The sequence below is a fragment of the Hemiscyllium ocellatum genome, chromosome 10, assembly GCF_020745735.1.
Source record: "Hemiscyllium ocellatum isolate sHemOce1 chromosome 10, sHemOce1.pat.X.cur, whole genome shotgun sequence".
Lineage (NCBI taxonomy): Eukaryota > Metazoa > Chordata > Chondrichthyes > Orectolobiformes > Hemiscylliidae > Hemiscyllium > Hemiscyllium ocellatum.
The window spans coordinates 45,698,391-45,720,435 of NC_083410.1; the positions used below are offsets into that span (position 1 = coordinate 45,698,391).

At 40.0% G+C, this 22,045-nt stretch overlaps 1 protein-coding gene across 1 annotated transcript in view; it reads left to right on the top strand.

The window, feature by feature from the left end:
• Positions 1-22,045, top strand: part of ush2a (Usher syndrome 2A (autosomal recessive, mild)) — a 985,309-nt gene that overhangs the window by 629,051 nt on the left and 334,213 nt on the right. The window contains 5 exon segments of the mRNA XM_060830996.1: positions 16,055-16,108; positions 16,110-16,147; positions 16,149-16,228; positions 16,231-16,387; positions 18,480-18,602. Coding sequence (XP_060686979.1) covers positions 16,055-16,108; positions 16,110-16,147; positions 16,149-16,228; positions 16,231-16,387; positions 18,480-18,602 — 452 coding nt within the window.

The following is a 22,045-nucleotide window of genomic DNA, read 5'->3' on the forward strand; positions in this document are numbered from 1 at the left end:
ATGACCAGTTTAGGGCCCTGTATCTAAGTGAGGGTACCAAGAGGAGGTTTACAAGGCTGAAGGGAGAAGACAGGAGATTGGGGTTGAGAAACATATTAACCATAATTGATTAACTTATTCTGCTCCTTTGTTCCGTGCATTTATGGTCTTATGGTCTTGGCGCAGTAAGTCAAGGGCAGCTACTGATACCAGTCCAGGTGATTGACCACTCAGGCAACCAATCAGTATTTTATTGGTCAAAGGGCCATGCCTCCGCAGTCTGGAGACCGGGTCATAGTCAGTGGTTTGGCTCCTTAGCAACCAGTAGTCAGGTAGATGTAGAAGCACCCATTAGAGGTTTGGGCAGGTCTTGGCCAGGACTAACTGGTTGTAGTGGTCACATGAGTGGCCCATGATCAATCCATTAGGTCCATCCACAGAAAATAAGAGGAAGAGGAAGTTATGGGCAGGGGATGGGTTTGTGCAGCCACAGCTGTGAAACTGAGCATCAGCGGGTTACTTTTCAACACTAGAGCCTTTAGGCTCTGGGACAGGGAGGAGTACAATTGTGAAGGGGGTGTCAGCAGGATCTGTAAAGGGGGAATTACAGTAAAGCATGGCTGGGATGAGCATCAGGATGTCAGCCACTGTCAGGAGCACCTTGACTTCTACTGGGGGGAAGCAGGGCAAGCAGTGAATGACCACACCTAGTGTGGTCACTTCATAGGCCAGGGACTGAGTAGGAAAGGTAGACAGGTGTTGGCACATATAGACAGGTTAGATAAGGACTAGGCAAAGGGTTTAACTAGTGGAGTTTATGGTATGGGCTCCTAGCAAGGGGATGTGGATGTTTGTGGGGTCTCTGGTTTACTCAGTTCTCCAGTGAATAGGATACTTCTCCACTGGACCACCTCATCCACCAGCATCAACAAGTCCCTTTGAAAGAATCATGGTGCCATCTTCCCCTTATTCGTTATATTCCAAATATGTCTGTTAGTAAGCAGGTTAGCTTTGGAATTTCAGGGATCTGCCAGGTGCTGACACAAATACAAGGAATACTGGCCTTTTGGTGGCTATCTACTGTTGTTCTGGGAACAGTACATGGTGAGATGATGTGGAAATTGGATAGGAGAGATGGCTTAGGGTGTAGTAGGTAATTAATGCGGTGAGTTTGTTAAGATATGGCAAGAAAACCCATTAAACTTCCTGGTAAAATCCTCTGTAAGGCACCCAATATGACACGGACTGAGTAAAAAAAAAATGGGACTTGTTTCTGACACTCTGTAGCGTGGTGATTTGCAGAAACATCTTTGGAGCCCAGTAGAACATATTTGAAATTTTTCTGCTGTTGTCACATAATTTCAATTTCTTTAAGATTTTACAGTCTTGAAACTTTGCTTTTTCCCTCTCATAATTTAACAAAGATTTATTTATTTATAAGGACCATTTATTTGAACTGTTTAATTTCATTGCTAAAATAGAGTTGAGAGAAATTGCCGCTGAATGCACCGAACATTTGTACGGTCATATTCTGCAATGCAATTTCAGGGCCATCAGGTTTCAAATTATATTGGCCAAATATCACGATCTGATTTAATGGAATTGCATTCCCAGTGGAAAGCTGAGTCTGCTGGAGTTCATTTTATAAATCACGGGCATGGTCCCCACAACGTTCTGTAAATTATGTTAAATTCACACTCTGAAAAAAAATTTGTCATGACATTTTATCTGCTAATTTAATCGGTATGTTATTTTGCAGTATGACATCTCTATTCAAGTAACTGATAAAGGAATTTCATATGATGATAGTAAGCAAAAATATTCGACATCACTAATACACTGTAATGTTAAGCATTTTTAATTTTTTGTCATTCCCTTCTGGATGTGGGCATTGCTGGATGGCCAGCATTTATTGACTGACCCGAGCTGCTCTTGAGAAGGTGGTGCTACTGAGCTGCCTCCTTGAATCACTGCAGACCTTGTAGGTATATCCAGAATGCTGTTAGGGAGGGAACTCCAGTAATTAGCCCACCAACAGTGAAGAAACAGTAATGCATTTCCAAGTCAAGACAGTTACGGGAACTTCCTGAAACTGGTGTTCCTATATATTTGTTGTCTCCCTCCTTCAGATCAAAGTGGTTATGGATTTGGAAGGTGCTGAAAAATGTGTTGCTGGAAAAGCACAGCAGATCAGGCAGCATCCAAGGAGCAGGAGAATTCACGTTTCGGGCATAAGCCCTTCTTCATTCCCGAAACATTGATTCTCCTGCTCCTTGGATACTGCCTGACCTGCTGTGCCTTTCCAGCAACACTTTTTTCAGCTCTGATCTCCAGCATCTGCAGTCCTCACTTTCTCCCAGTTTGGAAGGTGCTGTCTAGAATCTTTGGTGTATTTCTGCTGTGCATCTTGTAAATATACACTGCTACTGCAGAGCATTGGTGATGGTGTTTGTGAATGTGATACCAATGAAGAAGTCTGCTTTGCTTAGATGGTGTCAAGTTTCTTGAGTGTTGTTGGAGCTGCACTCAACCAGGCATGTGGGGAGTGTTCTATCATACTCCTAACGTTTGCCGAGTAGATGGTAGATAGATGCTGGCGAGTCAGGAGATGAGTTACTCGGTATGTACTCCTACTTTCTGACCTGCTCTTGTAGCCATTGTTTTCATATGGTGAGTCCAGTTGAGTTTTAGGTCAATGGTAACTCTTGAGGACATTTCTATTGTGAGATTCAATGCTGATCAAGATATTAAATGTCAAGGGACATTGGTTAGATTGTTTCTTATTGAAGATTGTCATTGTTTGGCTTTTTTGTGGCCTTCATGTTATTTGCCACTTGTCAGCCCTGGATATTGTCTAGATCATTTTGCATTGGAATATGGACTGCTTCAATGTCTGGGGAGTGTAATCATTAGCAAACATCCTCACTTTTAATCTTATGATGGAGAGAAAGGTATTGATGAAGCAGCTGAAGATGGTTGTGCCTAGAACACTACCCTGAGGAAGCAAACCATCCTCAACCTGAGATAAGACCATAAGACATAGGAGTGGAAGTAAGGCCATTCGGCCCATTGAGTCCACTCCGCCATTCGATCATGGCTGATGGGCATTTCAACTCCACTTACCAGCATTCTCCCCGTAGCCCTTAATTCCTCGTGACATCAAGAATCTATCAATCTCTGCTTTGAAGACATTGAGCGTCCTGGCCTCCACTGCACTCCGTGGCAATGAATTCCACAGGCCCATCACCCTCTGACTGAAGAAATGTCTCCACATTTCTGTTCTGAATTGACCCCCTCTAATTCTAAGGCTGTGTCCACGGGTCCTAGTCTCCTCGCCTAACGGAAACAATTTCCTAGCGTCCACCCTTTCCAAGCCATGTATTATCTTGTAAGTTTCTATTAAGTCTCCCCTCAATCTTCTAAACTCCAATGAATACAATCCCAGGATCCTCAGCCATTCCTCGTATGTTACACCTACCATTCCAGGGATCATCCGTGTGAATCTCCGCTGGACACGTTCCAGTGTCAGTATGTGTGAGGTGTGGGGACCAAAACTGGACACAGTACTCCAAATGGGGCCTAACCAGAGCTTCATAAAGTCTCAATAGCACAACGGTGCTTTTATATTCCAATCCTCTTGATATAAATGACAACTTTGCATTCACTTTCTCAATCGCGGACTCAACCTGCATGTTTACCTTTAGGGACGGTCGACACGGTCCTGTTCCCCCTTAGTTACCTCGACACGGTCCTGTCCCCCTTAGTCCAAGAACTCCCCACCTACGTTTGGGACACCACCCACCCCCTCCACCTCCTCCATGATTTTCGCTTCCCTGGTCCCCAACGCCTTATCTTCAAGATGGATATCCAGTCCCTATACACCTCCATCCCCCATCACGAAGGACTCAAAGCCCTCCGCTTCTTCTTTTCCCGCCGTACCAACCAGTACACTTTCACTGACACCCTCCTTCGACTGACTGAACTGGTGCTCACCCTGAACAACTTCTCTTTCCAATCCTCCCACTTCCTCCAAACCAAAGGAATTGCCATGGGCACCCGCAAGGGCCCCAGCTATGCCTACCTCTTTGTAGGATATGTGGAACAGTCCATCTTCCGCAACTACACTGGCACCACCCCCCACCTTTTCCTCCGCTACATCAATGACTGTATTGGCGCTGCCTCGTGCTCTCATGAGGAGGTTGAACAGTTCATCCACCTTACCAACACCTTCCACCCTGGCCTCAAATTCACCTGGATCGTCTCAGACTCCTCCCTCCCCTTCCCAGACCTTTCCATTTCTATCTTGGGCGACCGAATCAACACGGACATCTACTATAAACCGACTGACTCCCACAGCTACCTAGACTACACCTCCTCCCACCCTGCCCCCTGTAAAAACGCCATCCCATATTCCCAATTCCTTCGTCTGCTCCCAGAAGGACCAGTTCCAATACCGTACAGCCCAGATGGCCTCCTTCTTCAACGACCACAGATTCCCCCCAGATGTGATCGATGATGCCCTCCACCACACCTCCTCCATTTCCCGCTCCTTCACCCTTGAGCCCCGCCCCTCCAACCGCCACCAGGACAGAACCCCACTGGTTCTCACCTACCACCCCACCAACCTCCATATACAGCGTATCATCTGCTGTCATTTCCGCCACCTCCAAACGGACCCCACCACCAAGGATATATTTCCTTCCCCTCCCCTATCAGCATTCCGAAAAGACCACTCCCTCCGTGACTCCCTTGTCAGGTCTACACCCCCCACTAACCCAATCTCCACTCCCGGCACCTTCCCCTGCAACTGCAAGAAATGCAAAACTTGCCACCACACCTCCTCCCTTACTTCTCTCCAAGGCCCCAAGGGATCCTTCCATATCCGCCACAAATTCACCTGCACCTCCACACACGTCATCTATTGCATCCGCTGCACCCGATGTGGCCTCCTCTATATTGGGGAGACAGGCCACCTACTTGCAGAAAGCTTCAGGGAACACCTCTGGGACACCCGGACCAACCAACCCAACCAACCCGTGGCTCAACACTTTAACTCCCCCTCCCACTCCACCAAGGACATGCAGGTCCTTGGACTCCTCCATCGCCAGACCATCACAACACGACGGTTGGAGGAAGAGCGCCTCATCTTCAGCCTGGGAACCCTCCAACCACAAGGGATGAACTCAGATTTCTCCAGTTTCCTCATTTCCCCTCCCCCCACCTTGTCTCAGTCAAATCCCTCGAACTCAGCACCGCCCTCCTAACCTGCAATCCTCTTCCTGACCTCTCCGCCCCCACCCCACTCCGGCCTATCACCCTCACCTTGACCTCCTTCCACCTATCACATCTCCATTGCCCCTCCCCCAAGTCCCTCCTCCCTACCTTTTATCTTAGCCTGCCTGGCACACACTTTCCTCATTCCTGATGAAGGGCTTATGCCCGAAATGTCGAATTTCCTGTTCCTTGGATGCTGCCTGACCTGCTGCGCTTTTCCAGCAACACATTTTCAGCTTTAGGGAATCCTCGACTAGCACTCCCAGGTCCCTTTGTACTTTGGCTTTACAAATTTTCTCACCGTTTAGAAAGTAGTCTATGCTTTTATTCTTTTTTCCAAAGTGCAAGACCTCGCATTTGCTCATGTTGAATTCCATCAGCCATTTCTTGGACCACTCTCCCAAACTATCTAGATCCTTCTGCAGCCTCCCCATTTCCTCAGTACTACCTGCCTGTCCACCTAACTTCATATCATTGGCAAACTTCGCTAGAATGCCTCCAGTCCCTTCATCCAGATCATGAATATATAATGTGAACAACTGCAGCCCCAACACTGAACCCTGCAGGACACCGCTTGTCACCAGCGGCCATTCTGAAAAAGAACCTTTTATCTCAACTCTCTGCCTTCTGTCAGAGAGCCAATCCTCAATCCATACCAGTAGCTCACCTCGAACACCATGAGCCCTCACCTTGCTCAGCAGCCTCCCATGTGGCACCTTATCAAAGGCCTTTTGGAAGTCTAGATAGACCACATCCACGGGTTTCCCTGGTCTAACCTATTTGTCACCTCTTCAAAGAATTCCAACAGGTTTGTCAGACACGACCTCCCCTTACTAAATCCATGTTGACTTGTTCTAATCAGACTCTGCTCTTCCAAGAATTTAGAAACCTCATCCTTAATGATGGATTCTAGAATTTTACCAACAACCGAGGTTAGGCTAATTGGCCTTTAATTTTCCATCTTTTGCCTTGATCCTTTCTTGAACAAGGAGGTTACAACAGCGATCTTCCAATCATCCGGGACTTTCCCTGACTCCAGTGACTTTTGAAATATCTCAACCAATGCCTCTGCTATTTCCTCAGCCACCTCTCTCAGAACTCTAGGGTGTATCCCATCAGGGCTAGGAGATTTATCAATTTTAAGACCTTTAGCTTTTCTAGCACTTTCTCTTTTGTAATGGCAACCATACACAACTCAGCCCCCTGACTCCCTTTAATTGTTGGGATATTACTCATGTCTTCCACTGTGAAGTTCCACTTGTTAAGTTCTCCTGCTATTCCCTTATCTCCCATTACTAGGCTTCCAGCATCAGTTTGAAGTGGCCCAATGTCTACTTTTGCCTGTCGTTTGTTTCTTATGTATTGAAAGAAACTTTTACTATCATTTCTAATATTACTGGCTAGCCTACCTTCATATTTGATCCTCTCCTTTCTTATTTCTCTCTTTGTTATCCTCTGTTTGTTTTTGTAGCCTTCCCAATATTCTGATTTCCTACTGCTCTTGGCCACTTTATAGGATCTCTCTTTTTCTTTAATACATTTCCTGACTTCCTTTGTCAGCCATGGCTGTCAAATCCCTCCCCGGATAATCTTTCTTTTCTTGGAGATGAACCTCTGTACAGTGTCCTCAATTAAACCCACAAACTCCTGCCATTTTTGCTGTACTGTCTTCCCCGCTAGGCTCTGCTTCCAGTCTATTATTGTCAGTTCCTCTCTCATGCCCTCATAATTACCTTTATTTAACTGTAACACCATGACATCCAATTTTGCCTTCTCTCTTTCAAACTGCAAACTGAACTCTATCATATTATGATCGCTGCTTCCTAAGGGTTCCCTTACTTTAAGATCTTTTATAAAGTCTGGTTCATTACATAGCACTAGGTCCAGAATAGCCTGCTCCCTTGTGGGCTGCATGACAAGCTGTTCCAAAAAGCCATCCTGTAAGCATTCCATGAATTCCCTTTCTTTGGATCCACTGGCAACATTATTTACCCAGTCCACCTGCATATTGAAGTCTCCCATGATCACCGTGACCTTGCCTTTCTGACATGCCTTCTCTATTTCCCAGTACATGTTGCGCCCCTGGTCCTGACTACTGTTAGGAGGTCTGTACGTAACTCCCATTATGTATTTTTTGCCTTTGTGGCTCCTCAATTCCACCCACACAGACTCCACATCATCTGACGCTATGTCATTCAGTGCCATAGATTTAACTTTGTTCTTAACTAACAAGGCAACCCCACCCCCTCTGTCCACCTCCCAGTCTTTTCGATAAGTTGAAAATCCTTGGAGGTTTAACTGCCAGTCCTGACCCCCCTGCAACCATGTCTCTGTGATGCCTACCACATCATAATCATTCACCATGATCTGTGCCATCAGTTCATCTGCTTTGTTATGAATGCTACGAGCATTCAGGTAAAGTGCCTTAATACTAACTTTTTCATTAGAGATATTGGAAGTCATAAGATGTTCTAAGTTATCCTTCCTTTTTGCTGCCTCGAGTTTAAATCCGCCTGCACATATGTTATCCTGTTGCTTATCTTTCCATTTAACGCCATACTCCCTGTCGCTTTCACTTTCCCTTCCCCCAACTCAGAAGTTTAAAGTCCTACTGACCACCCTATTTATCCTCTTCGCTAGAACATTGGTACCTGATCGGTTCAGGTGGAGACCGTCCCAGCGATACAGGTCCCCCCTATTCCAAAACTAATGCCAAAGCCCCATGAAGTGGAATCCCTCTTTCCCACACCAATCCCTTAGCCACTTGTTTACTTCCCTAATTTTCTTATCCCTATGCCAATTGGCACGTGGCTTGTGACCTGTACTTCAATTTCCTTCCTAGTGCTTCATAATCCCCAAACAGGTCCTCCACCCTAGTTTTGCCTATATTGTTAGTACCAACGTGGACCACAACAACTGGATCCTCCCCCTCCCGCTCCAATATCCTTTCAAGCCCGTCAGAAATGTCCTCACCCTGGCACCGGGCAGGCAACACACCATGTGCGACTCCCGATCCGGCTTGCAAAGGATACTATCTGTCCCTCTAATTATAGAATCCCCTATAACCACTACTTGTCTATTTGCTCCCCCCTCTTGAATGGCTTTCTGCACCATGGTGCCGTGGTCAGCTGGCTCATCCTGTCCAGAGCCCTTTTCCTCATCCATACAGGGAGCAAGAATCTCATACCTGTTGGACAAGGTCAAGGGCTGAGGCTCCTGCACTCCTGAATTGAGATGACTGATCTCCAATAACTACAGCCATCCTAGTTTGTACCAGGTATGACCATTGACCAACCTTGCAGGGGTTCCTTGATACCACACTTATTGTGAAATTACAACTTGCGTTTATGTAATGCCTTCAATGTATAAAACGTTGCATAATTCTTTAAAGCAACATAATCAGCCATAATTGGATGCTGATATTGTACAAATCAGGAGGAACTGGCTGGCGTTGTCAAAAACATGATCAAGTAGGGCTTTTGTTAAGGAGAGAAGGGTTGGATTCAGGGAGGGATTCATGACGGAATTTCATATAAGGGACCACAGCTGGCTTTGGGCCCAATAGTTGAACCAAAAAAGTGAAGCTATACAAAACTGCCAGACTCCGAGGAATGGAAAGTTTGTGGCAGATTATGGGCAGTTGATGAGGTTGTGAGGGCCAGGGCCATGAATGGCTTTAAGCATGACAAGAATAATCTTAATTCAGATGAAATATAGGGGTTTGCCCTCCCATATTCCCTAACCTAAGCTCAATTGCAGGGTCTCTGAAAGGCTGCAGTGTCTTTTTCCACACAGTCCCAAGTAATCACAGAGGTATGTCAGCTCTAAATTCATCTGCGTGACAAGCCAAAAGAAATAACACAATGTGTAGAATCTCCTCGAAGGCCTGCACATGAGAGCAATTATTGAAAATTTCCAGGATGCTTTATTTGCCCTTTGCATGATCAGTCTTGAGAATGGGGCTGGCTTCTAGCATGACACATCTTTAGACTTGTGCAAAGAATTATGGAACTTCAGCTGCACTGGACATAATTTTCCCTTAAAATACAACTATCTTTTGGATGGTTTATGCCATTTTGGGCCCATTACGCCATTAATCTACAAAACCAAGCGGAAATCCTGTCACAAAATCTCCAGACATGCCAATTTGATTTTAACTTTTATTTTATTTTAATGACAGCTTTCTCTACAAAAGATTGTCAGCCGTGATTGACTTGTATGTAAACTTGAATCAAGGAAATGTACATATTCAAACAGCAGATGCTTCTTTATAATTTGACTTGTACTAGTGCCAGATTTAGGGGTATACGATTCCCCTGAGGATATCACTGAATATATTTACATATTTAATTAATACATTTGAAAATTATACACAATATCATCCTAAAATGTACTGCACTATATTTATCAGTAATATATTTAAATTGTAATGAAGATTTCAGTATTGTCTAATTCTTTCTTGGATTGGGGGAAGCAGTTAAAACCTTTCAAAGGGAAAATTGATTTTTCCGCTAATGTTAAATAAATTTAAATGTGACACTGATCAAAACAATGTATTCAGAGGGTCAAGCCATGAGGAAATTGAATGACTTATTTGAGTTTCTATAAAATTGGACATAAATACTGAAGTAAACAAAGATTTGAGATTGTATTTGTTTCTTTCTTATATTGCATAAGTTAATGCATTCATATAGAATTCTGATGTGCACTATCTTCATGCGGTTTTGACAATTTCAAACAATCTTGCTGATGTCTATTTATTCAGGGGATTTTGACCATCCTGATCAAAATAGTATCCAGTGGAATTTTTTAATCAGTATAAAAATATATGTTTTTATACACAATTATAACCTATTATTTAAATCGACAGTAATGAATCAATATACGTTATATCCCAGTTAAAATTCCCTTAAAAAGGCAATAGTCTGTGCTTCAGGCAGTCTTTCTGACACACCATTCAAGGTTACACCTAGGAATTACCTCTTACCTTCTTTCCTTACTCCCTTTACAGCAATTTGAAATTGATGTAACTTCATTAGTGAATTTTCCCCCTGAGAAATAGACTCAGAATTTCATAGCCTGTCTGCTTCCATTGCTGTAACTTCAGCAGAGTTGGAATACAAGTCTCTTTTATATATAATCAAGTTTACTGTGATACATTAGGAAAATCAACAGCAAGGAATTGGGAGCTTCACGTGGAAATTACCAGCCAAAGGTTTTCATTTTAGCCTGGAAGGAATTTTGTGAAGGCTGGGCATGGATTTAATGTAAACTGCACTTACTAGTCCATACAGCAATTTAACATTCCCTCCCAATTGGGTTTGGGTTGGAGGAGTTCAAGGGACAATAAAAAAATTCAAGGGACAATCTGCCAGCTGCCCACATGCCTGTGCCTCCCTCTGGCAGTATTATACCAGTGGTGCGGTCAGAGTCAGGCAGCCTGCTCACAACCAGGCCAATTTAAGCTTTAAGCTTGCAACTACTTGCCATTTAAATACCTCCATCCTGCTGTCACTGGAATTTAACTAGTGGTAGGAGAAATCCCAAATGAAAAACCGAGCAGGGCTGTAGGTAATGTACAGACCATCACTAGCAGGTCCCAAAAGCCAATTGGAGAGAACCCAAAAATTTCATCCCTAACCACCATTGGCCTTTCCCTTAATGGCCTCTCAAACCCCAGTGCCCACACTGCCATGTTGGCACCTGACAAGGTCCCAAACACTGACCAAATTCCTGATCCAAAGCTGAACACTGAATGGCAGCACTGCCCTTCTCATGCAACTCCCCCCCACCCCTATCCCATTAAGGTTTAGTCATGACAGATGGCTGTGGGACAGAGAATCCAGCCCCTTGAAGAATTCAGCCTCACATTTGACGTTCAATGCTTCTGCTGACCAGTAGCTGCTGGCTGCTGGCTGCTGGACTGGGAGAAGGTTTAAGCCAGCAGAGGATGCCAATTAGCCAGTAATAAGGGAAGGCTTGTGAATTAACAGTGAATCATGGGTAGGGCACTCACTGAACATCTTACAAGAGGAAAGGTGAGGGGATATTTGTGACTTTCCTTATTGGTTCCAGTGCAGCATGCCTGCTCCTCTCGCTCTCATGAAGGAAATGCTTACCTTGAAGATTGTCTCTCTTGTCCATACACCCATTACATTCACAGTCAAACTATGTCACTTCTTTGTCCAAGCCTGCTTTAAAATGCGATGTGGGTTCCTTTGATGAAAAGACCCCCCAATTTGCTAGAATTCATGTCCTCATCTGCTTTAGATGGACATTTCAGCTATTTCTAATGAAAATAGGAAACGTTCCAGCAGCTAACTAACCTGCACATACATAATTCCATTTTCAACATTTTACAGATATGGCATGGTCAAAATCAAGTGTATAAAACCTTTCCTGACTCAATCCATGAAACACCATCAACATTTTAAACCTTACATTTCGTCCATGTTCTGCTTCTGACATGTCTCAATTAACCCATCTCTTTAATCTGTCATTTGGCTCGAATTTTCTTTTTGGCAGAGACACAGCAACAAAATGGGAGAGGCCTAAAGAATTTCCAGGCCCATGTCTTGCTAACATATGTTAAATTCTGCCCATTAAACCCACTACTTCTTCAACTTGAACAACGTTTTGGATTTGTGCTCCTCAGCTGTGAACGGTATTGACTGCTTGGAAGCATTTCTAAAAACCTTCATTGATCTGTGCAGTAACCAGTTATTAAAATTCTTAGAAAAGGACATTTCTCATTCCAAACAGGATAGAAGGGAGGCAGGACAACAAAGCAGTGGTTTAAAAAAAAAATCTTCTTGCCTTCTCCACCTTTTGTGATTTTACACAGCATCAAACCCATGCCTACGAAGTACCTAATTTAACTCACCTGGGCCATTATAAAACTAAATTAAGTAAGTTTTTTATATTTTTCCAATACATTTTTAATGTAACAGTTCATCAAACATCTACATGGACTATTCTTAACATTATCTGTTCAATTAATAAATTTCTCAAAGATGTTGTTAATTTTAGACAGAGGATATCTCGAGCTATTTTATTTTATCTCCAGCTATTACCTTGAGTCAAAAGATATAAATAAAGATAACAAAAAGGCATTTACCCATGTAGGGATATAACATCTCACATGTTCTTGACACAAAATGTAGGTAAGATTGCTTGCACATGCACTGAATGTAACTGTTCAACCATATAAGCCACTTGCCATCACCAATAGTGTGTGAAAGAAAGAAGGCAGAATCAGATTGTCCTTCAGTTGAGGCTTGTTTACATAGGACTATGGAGACTGAGTTTCAAATATTGAGTTCCACAATGGATAGCAAGAGGTCATATTTACTCCCCTTGAGATGCTATTACTGTATTTGTAAAGGGTGCATGAATAAATATTTACATTTTTGCCTGTGTTGCTTTTTGGGAATTATTGCCATCAAAATAAATAAATTCTGTCAGGAATCTAACCTACATGACCCACCCGCTTAACTTCTCTTATGGCAATTCTATTATTCTGTCAACCATAATAATTTTATTTGCCTGTCTTTTCAAAATTTGTTGAGAGACCCAACTGGTAGTAACTATAACAGAAAGATTAATATTATAATGATATATATGTTTCATCTTATAGTGTACCAAGCATTTTCTACAGAATGTGTATGTTTCACAATTTCCCTATAATAGGGTAGATTTTCTGATGAGGTAAACACTTTGTAGAATCAGGTCTCTGACCTTGCATGCTGTGTTTTTCATTTGCTAGATTTTCTGATGACCTTTTCTCATGGAAATGGTGGGCCTTGACTTGCATGTGCTCAACCTGCTTCACAAGTAAAAGTTATGCAAAGTATGCCCATGCTATGAACACTAACTTTGACATCCCATTTGAACCATAACATACAGCCACAGTCATTTCACAGCTTAAAAAAATCGCTTTGAAGGTTCATTTTAAAGGTGTCTTGGTACAGTTTGCAGCGTAGCTACTTCATACTGATGTATGTGATTGATCAGTTCATAAGCAACTTGCATTGGTTTTTGGTCATTCTTTCGAAAAAGTCTGTGGTTTTGTCTCCAACAGGGTTCAATTATATTTGTGAAGCAACTCAGTCTTTTATTTTGCAGTAAATGTGCTTTGTTATTGTTAGATCTCTTATCTAGAGAGATCACCATAACTGGAAGAAAGAAATTTTGCAAATTACATTTGGTTTCTGAATATTGTGGTCAACTTGATAGGAGGATGTGCATTCTTTTGGTTAGTCCATTGAATTTAAATAACTGGATATAAAGTGCTAATTTATTAATTCAAACCATTTGCAAGATGTGAAAAATTTGTTATTTGGCTTAACCAGTTCATTTTCATTGTGGATTGCAGCCCCTCTATATCTCCATTAGTCACCAGAATGGTATGAGGGACCTCCACTTCCTTGTTAGCTTGCACTTTCATCCCTTTGCTCACTTAATCATTCACATCTTCCACCCCAGCTGAGACCTTCTCCCATTCTTTCTTCTTCACTTTTCCATGCTTTAATACCTGCTTTAAGTCTTGTATACCCTTCATGATCACCAGCTGTGCATCAACCTGAAATGATTCTTTCTCCAAAAATGCTGCTTGACATGTTGGAAATGTTTGTATCCAAATCCCAAGTGAATTTTCAACTAAACTTGAATTTTGAGCTTCAGCTTTAGATACAGTTGAGAAGTTGTTTTTAAAATGCAGATGGACTTGTACTCATTAGTTTGGGTTTAAAAGTTTCACTAAATAATTTGCATAATCACAAGTGCAATATCTTCATGAACCAACACAACTGGGCAAATTAATTGAAGTTTAATGTTTCTTTTTCTTCTATTAACACCTTTAAGTGTGCAAAGTTGCTGCAGTTTTGTTAATACAGTTAAAAACAGGTTTACTAGCAAACATAAATGGCGCAGTGGCCCTCAGTGGTTAGTGACTGCTACCTCACAGCACCAGGGTCCCAGATTCAATTCCAGCCTCGGGCAACTGTCTGTGTCCCCATGGTCTGTGTGGTTTCCTTTGGGTGCTCCAGTTTCCTCCCACAATCCAAAGATGGTGAATTAACCATGCTAAATTGCCCATAGTGTTAGGTGCATTAGTCAGAAGGAAATGGGTCTGGGTGGGTTACTCTTCAAAGGGACAGTGTGGACTGGTTGGGCCACCCTGTAGGAAATCTAGTCTAAGTAAAGCCATCTGTAAGTAAGATAATCTAAAATAAGAGAAAATGAATTTTAAACAAACTATATTGAAGTGTCTGATAGTTTCATTGGTGTATATTAATACATTCCTTAACATATTGATGAGTTTTGATAGGAAGAAGCTATTACAATATGTTTCCTTCTGTGTGTTCATCCAAGAAAGTAGATTTAATTTGAAGAACCAGCACAATTGATGTAATCTTCCAATTTTCATCTGGGGAAGTGATCATTTGTATGGACAGGACATGATTTGAGTAAATTAAATTGTCAACCAGAGTAAAAGCAGAAAATTAGAGTAAGTAATTTTAGGTCTAACTTTCATACTTAAAATTTCTCACTCTTCGGTGTCTATTTAGTTGATTCCACCCAAATTGCACTGATGTAACTAACAGAAACAATCAGAGATGTAGTTCCATTAAGTGGTCATTTATGTCATGTTCTTTGTGACAGCTTCTTATGTACAGTTTGATCATTCCATCTCCTTATAATACAACAGGTTACCATATTACAAATAAATTATTTGGATGAGAAGGGAATGTCATCAACATTGTTATAGAATTGTGCTTTTTGTTTCCAACCATGTTCCTAAACTAAACTAGTCCCACCCTGTCTACACTTGGTCCACATCCTTACAAACTTTCCTATTCATGAACTTATCCAAATGTCCTTTAACTATTGTAACTGTACCTGCATCCACCACTTTCTCTGGCAGTTCATCCCACACACGAACCTCGCTTTGTATAAAAAATTTGAACTCATGTCCTTTTTATATCTTTCTCCTTTCAATGTGGAAATATGCCCCTTAGTTTTGATCTCTGCCACCCTAGGGAAAAGACCACTGCTGATCATCTCATTTATGCTCCTTTTGATTTAAAAAATCTCTATGAAACCCTTTTATAAACCCTTCAATCTCCAATGCTCCAGTGAAAAAAGTCCTAGCCTACCAAGCCTGTCCTTATAACCTAAACCCTCCAGTGCTGGCAACATTCTGATTCATTCAGTTTTTTTTCAGATTCCATCCAAGTTTTTGACAAAATAACCAGTGTTGTATTGCCAAGTCCAGTTACATCTATTGCTTTGATATTTCCTATCCTACTGAGAAAATAAATCTCGCAGTGGTTGTTTGACTGAAAATATCACAGCTGAAATTCATAACAAAATAGAACATATTCACTATCAACTCTTGGCTAGTATTCTGTCCTTGAGACACCTCCCCTAGCATTCTGGTCAAAAACTGATCATACTCATCCCATTTGTGCCAAGGCGGTCTAAGTATCTGATAGATTTAGGATCTGAACCTGCAGTGTCAGGTTTGTTAAGCGAGCAATCCCATAACTCATACTTGCAGTTATATTTATTTACTTTGTGTTTTCTGTATAATAATGTGTATTACTGCCGCAATGATTTAGGTTTTCTCAGCATTTAAAATAGCGGAGTGAAATAAATATAAATGTTTTGATAAAGATATTGCTTCTTTGAGAATAATCTGGCATTAAAACTGACAGTTGCTGCACTGTAAAATAAGTTTATATTTCACTGACGTGTATGAAAGACTTTATCAATGTGAGTTGGTGTAACTTCTTTGCAGGTTACTTGGCAAGCTCCTTTGATATTAAATTGTGAAATCCTTCTTTTTGAAATTTCACATGCCTGATCCACACATCAGAATTGTGAATACCTCATAGTATGCTGCAATACATTGGGCTGGATCTATTCCCTTTTACCAATTATTCAGTAATGATTGTTATTTGCACCAGTGGTGGAGATTTATAGGGGGCTGCACTGAAAGTTTGCCAACTAGAGTGATTACTCACCCCACAGTTCCTCAGGGTATTAGCTCCTTGGTTGTAAACCCTGTTAATGAGTCATTCATTACTGTTTCATGGCAGCATCTCACAGGGCCAAATGGACCGAATATAAAGCATTATTTTACCACCCATTCATGCGGGTTCTTGAGAATTGTCCGATTAATATTTTGAAGCAATATTTTCAGAGCCATATTTGAATGATTCTCCTTTTTCTAAAAAAAACCCTCAAATGTCATCAATCATAAGAGATGATCCATAAGTCAAGAGATACAATAGAGAAAATTTTAATCTGAATGGTTTTATAACAGGCAAACTGCACTTGCCACTTGGCTATTATCATCCTCATTAGGCTTTAGTTATTTTGAAGCCTGAACATCAAACAAGAGTGGCCTCAAGCACTGTACATGTCACTCCTGTTGCTTTTGCTGAGTGCTGTGAGTAAAATGTTTGTACTGAGCTGGGTTTTCATCCTATAGGCAAGTTGTGACAATTGGAAGTTTCCAGCCTTAGTCTATCAGCCTCAGGAGAAAGCTCCTGCAAAGTGGGGTTGTCATTCTGTAGATATGGAGGCATATTGGGATCAGTTCCTGAATAGAATTCACTGACAGCCATAGGGGCTATTGGGTGCAGAGCATCTTCTCAAAATTGGTTTGAGACTTTGTCCCAGTTGTAATAAAGCCAGTAAAGCAGAAGACAGTCTTCTAGTCTTCACCCATCAGACTTTGTCATCCATTACACAGTTCCTATGACCCTTTATAGTGACCAGTGTTCCTCCCATGGCTCCTCATACTCTTGATGACAACCCACCATAAGATGAATCCTCACCACAGCTCACCATGTTGTATGAACATTCTGGTAGATTTGCTGTCACCATGCATCTTTTTTGGCATGGATTGACATGGCTTGTTTGTTCCAACGTGGTAGAGAAAAAATACTTAGTATTCTGACAAGAGTTTCTGTCATAACTACATGTAGCTTATTACATGATATTTGTAATGTGCAATTTAATTTAATAGGATAGATCATCTTTACACGGAGTATGAGGTAGACCCAGATAGCAGGTCTTTTTCCTTTGAGAACCTAAGTTGTTTTCCCACTAAATCCATATGATATTATCACTTTAAAGGAACCCTTTGGCATTAACCCTTTCAGAGGCCTATAGCGCTCTTCAACATTAATTCTTTCAGACTTCTAACCCTTATACAATGCCAACATTTAATATTTCCATATCCATCCAGCCAGTATACATTCTGTACAGAAACTTCTAGTAACAATGTCTTGTGTGCTAAAGCATTATGAAAACTCATTCATTCATAACTTTCTGGGAAAAAGAAAACTGCTTTTACTACAGCCCTGTAAAAATTTGTCAATCAAGCAGACCTTTAAAATATTTATAGCAGACACTGCAAACACTTGACACCCTTATCTTGTGCAAGCAAACACTGAGCAACGCAGAAATAGATCAAAGAGAAAAATCTATCAAATAAGTAATGATTTTCCTTGTTTTTTCAACCGGCTAATAAAAGTCTGGGCTGTCAGTTAAGGATGCATAACTAGCCTTTAATTAATTTAGAGATATTTTGCATTATCCATAAATGTTCCAAATGTGCACGAGTAAGAACTTTGGTACAAACTGAAGTGCAAATTCAGATACAATTTATTTCGACATCAGGATTTCAGTGATAGAAAGATGAGAAATTCAGATTAACCTCAGTTTAACCAGTAAAAAATACTTTTCTGGTCCTTGTCTAGTTAGCCAGGATTGTCAGGCTTATATTGATGGGTTCAGTCCTTCAAGCAGTCAGTTAAGTGCTCTAGCAAGTTCATTAAACAAACATGATTGAGGGTTGAAATAAAGCTCTCTGGGTTTCAAACCTTTGACTGCAATGACAGAATATAAGGCTTTTAGCTTGGGATCATCAAGCTGTGCTTTAAGAATGTTCATTGCTTTATGGAGTTGCATAAATATTTGCATTTTTAACATTATAGTTTTATGTAATATCAATAAAAATAACCTATGTAATATGACATATGCATAATTAAAACCTAATTATTTTGTTAATACTATCCTGATACATAAAATTAAAGTAACAATTTAAAAAGAAAACAAAAACAAAATGTGTTAAATTTATATTTTTCCAACAATTATCAGTTGTTAGGAGCATTGGGTTTAATAATCATATTGTACAACCTGCGGTTTTTCAGATATGAGTTGCTAAGGCACAAATCTGAACAACCACTTGCATCAAATCCCCCTGAAGATTTAAATCTTTGGCCGAATATTTACTCAGGGACACAATTGTACTATGAAGATAAAGGTCTTAACAGGTTCGATTAAACTACATCAGCTTCAAACAAATTATGATTTGATTAGCAAATTAGTTAATGAGTACTGGGTTTCTGCTTTTCAGCATTTGTAATGTTTTGAACAACTACTTGTTGTATAAATGTATTTGGATTAAAATTAAACTGATCGACATTTGTTTGCTATTCTTAGAAGCTATCCTCACCTTACAATGATTTTGTTTTCCAGCCATATTCCATTATGAAACAATTTATTTGTGTATAAGCAAAGTATGTTGTATTTTGAAACTAACAAACATCAAATATATGCAACGTGTCTTTTTGTTCCACATCATCACATTAAAATATAATTTAAATGCAACACACTCATGTTTTATGGATCTGTTAACACGATATGGGATGAATACTTGCAATGCTAGGCAACAGTCATTGAATACAACTTACTTCAAATTAATTTATGTTACAAGAAGAGTGGAAAATGTAAAGTCCTTTTCCCCTTCGTTGGCTTTAAATCAAACTGATGTATAATGTTTCTTAAACAATGGTAGCATGGATAGTTAAAAAGGGGAGAACTCCTGAAAAATAGAGATCTGACAATTCCAAATAGCCCTTTAGAAAATGAGTGCATGGAAATCCTTTTCGTTGAATTATTATTTCTGTTACTAGGACATTACTAGGAGAATGTTGCTGAATGTTGTTAACAGAAGATGAGCTAGAATTCCATCAATCAATGTGTAGTGTCCAGAAATGTGACAAATTTTTGATAATTGTTGAGATTCAGCTCTGATTTCATATAACCAAACTTCCCCTGTTGCTCCAATTAAAGTTATTCTTAGAACTGAAGCCTATCATCCACATTGTTAATGAGGTGTGTCATTGTAAACTGCTTTTCATTATTTGGGTAAGCATTTGCAATCTATTTTCACTTTACAAGTTGATGATTATTAAAGGATAGAACTGCAGAAGTTACTCATCTAATAAAAAGGACTTTGGTAAAAGGAATATGTTTTCATTGCAATCATTCATATATTATAAATCTTACATCCCAATTATGAATTAGATCATGATTTTATTTTGTTTTTGTGCTGTATGGAGATTCCTACAAGTTAGGATGAAAGAATTTAAGTTTAAGTTTTCAAAATTTGATTGTCAGTATTTCCTTCAAATTCCAAATAGTTATACAGAATTATCATTTTCTTTAGCATCTGTTTATTTATTTCTCTTTTTTTCATATATCTTTTCCAATATATATGCTGTAAGGCAATTTCGGTTTGTCAGTCAGGCTTATAGTGCTTATTGGGAGCTACATATCTTAATACACAGAGGCTTATTCTTTGTAGACACAAAGAACATGCAATTACATTGTTCCTGTTTCAATGTAACCACAGAGGCAACAGGCAATCTTCCGTTCATTCCTCGAGACAATGTTTTAGCCAATTAGTGTCAACCTGATTTTGGAAATTAACTGCCAATTATCATGTAAATGGTACATTCTCCAATGAGAGTCACTTCACATCCAATGGCACCCTGTTCTCATACAACATAACAAAATGATTTCCCTCTTTATATTAGTATCCTTGTAAGCTATCCAGATCAGCATAAGACGAAAACTATAATCAAGCTCTGTGCTACTAAACAACTACTTGTTTCAGCATGTGTAAATTTGTTTTTTTTGCTCTTCTTTCAAACTTATCTTTCTGCCCTCTTCATTTCTCTTTTTGGTGTCACTGGCTGGACCAGAATTTATTGCCCTTGCAAAGGTGGTGGAGACCTGCCTGTTGAACCACTGCATTCCATGTGTTGAGGTATACCCACTGTCACTGGGGAGGGAATTCCAGGATTTTTACCCAAATATGTTATGCAATTGCGATTGCACTTTTCCCTGTTAAAATTATCTCCCTAATTTTGGACTTATTTTCTCTACCTTTGCCTTTTTAGGTCTATTGACCTATTTAGACTATCAAACTTCAATCTTAGCATTTAGAAAATACATTTGCCCTTCATAGAACTTGCACATTTGCTAGGGCAATAGCATTCTTAAGTTCCTTTTGAAATAGTAGTTAACCAATTTGTTTCTTCCTCTGCAAGTTTAGGTATATTTACATGCTGATTTTGCTAATCAATCAGCTTTGACATTCTTTTTAATATTATTAATTTCTTACATACTTTTTCTTAGCTACACAAGTTTTCATTGGAAATTTTTCATTGAAAAATTAATTGGGTCAGTAAGCTGTCGGAGTAACTTTCTGTCACAAAAGACAGGGGAAAAGTATTATTATCCCCATTAACGGAGGCAATATTATTCTGACTCAGAAGTGATTTATCCTCTGAGATGCCACAATCAGTAAAGCCTGTTATTGCTCAATCGACAGTGGCTTATTAATTTCTTTAAGTAAATAAGTTTATTATATGTATCTGACCAGAAGAAGAGAAAAAATATCACTCTTTAAAAAGAATTCTGATATTGGGTACCCTTGCTTTTCATGAGATTTAATACATTGGGCCCTTATGTTTTTTGATTTAATTATCATAATTAAAGCAAATATTTATTTGTCTGTCAAACGGTAACTAAGAAAATATTAGTGAGGATTGCCTATTGTTGTTTTCATAGTAGAATATTTAATTTTGATTTTTTAATTTGAATGATCACTGAAAAGCAGTTCATTATTAAGGTACTTTATAATTATAATGTGTTTAAAACATTCACAATTATTTTACTTTCTGCATTATTTATGAACTAAAAATTGTCAGTTGTAAGTTAATTTATTTACTTTAACACTAATTTTCCTCTTTCCTGAGTTTGAACTGAATTCCAGTTCTACAGATAATAGCTATTCAAATCCAAGTGGATCACCTTCAAATTTGAACCTATTTCAGAAGGCTAGTCGATAAGAAGACCATTCTGTCATAGACCATGTATTCTGAGTCCAAATCTTAGCTGCCCCAGCTGGAATTAGCTAACTGAAATTGACCAGGGTTGGTTTCCTGATGCTGCTGTTCTTCACATCCCAGGTCCTCAGTATGAAAATTTGCCATTAGAGCGCCAGTACCCATTTTGTACAGAACAATTAGTCTAAAGACTGAGTTACAAGGGAGTCAGTAGCACATCCAATGGCGCCGATGATGATATAAGTTGCTAGACTGAAGCTTAAGCAGCTTAATGCCAAGCTTGACATATCGGAACATGAGCAGCTCATTGAGTCTGCTTCATCATTCATTGTCCAATATCTCTTAATGCCTTTGAATAGAAACATTCCCAGATTTAACATTCACAAGTGATTGAACATCCAAACTTATGCCACCTTTTCTGGGTAGAAGTGTTTCCTAATTTGAGCCCCGCACAGTCTACCTGAAATGCTTGAACAAAACCACTTATTCTAGCATCGACAACTGGTGGAAATAATTTAGCTCTATCTACAATATCACTTTCCTTTAATAGCTTGAAACTTTCAATCAAATAAGACCAT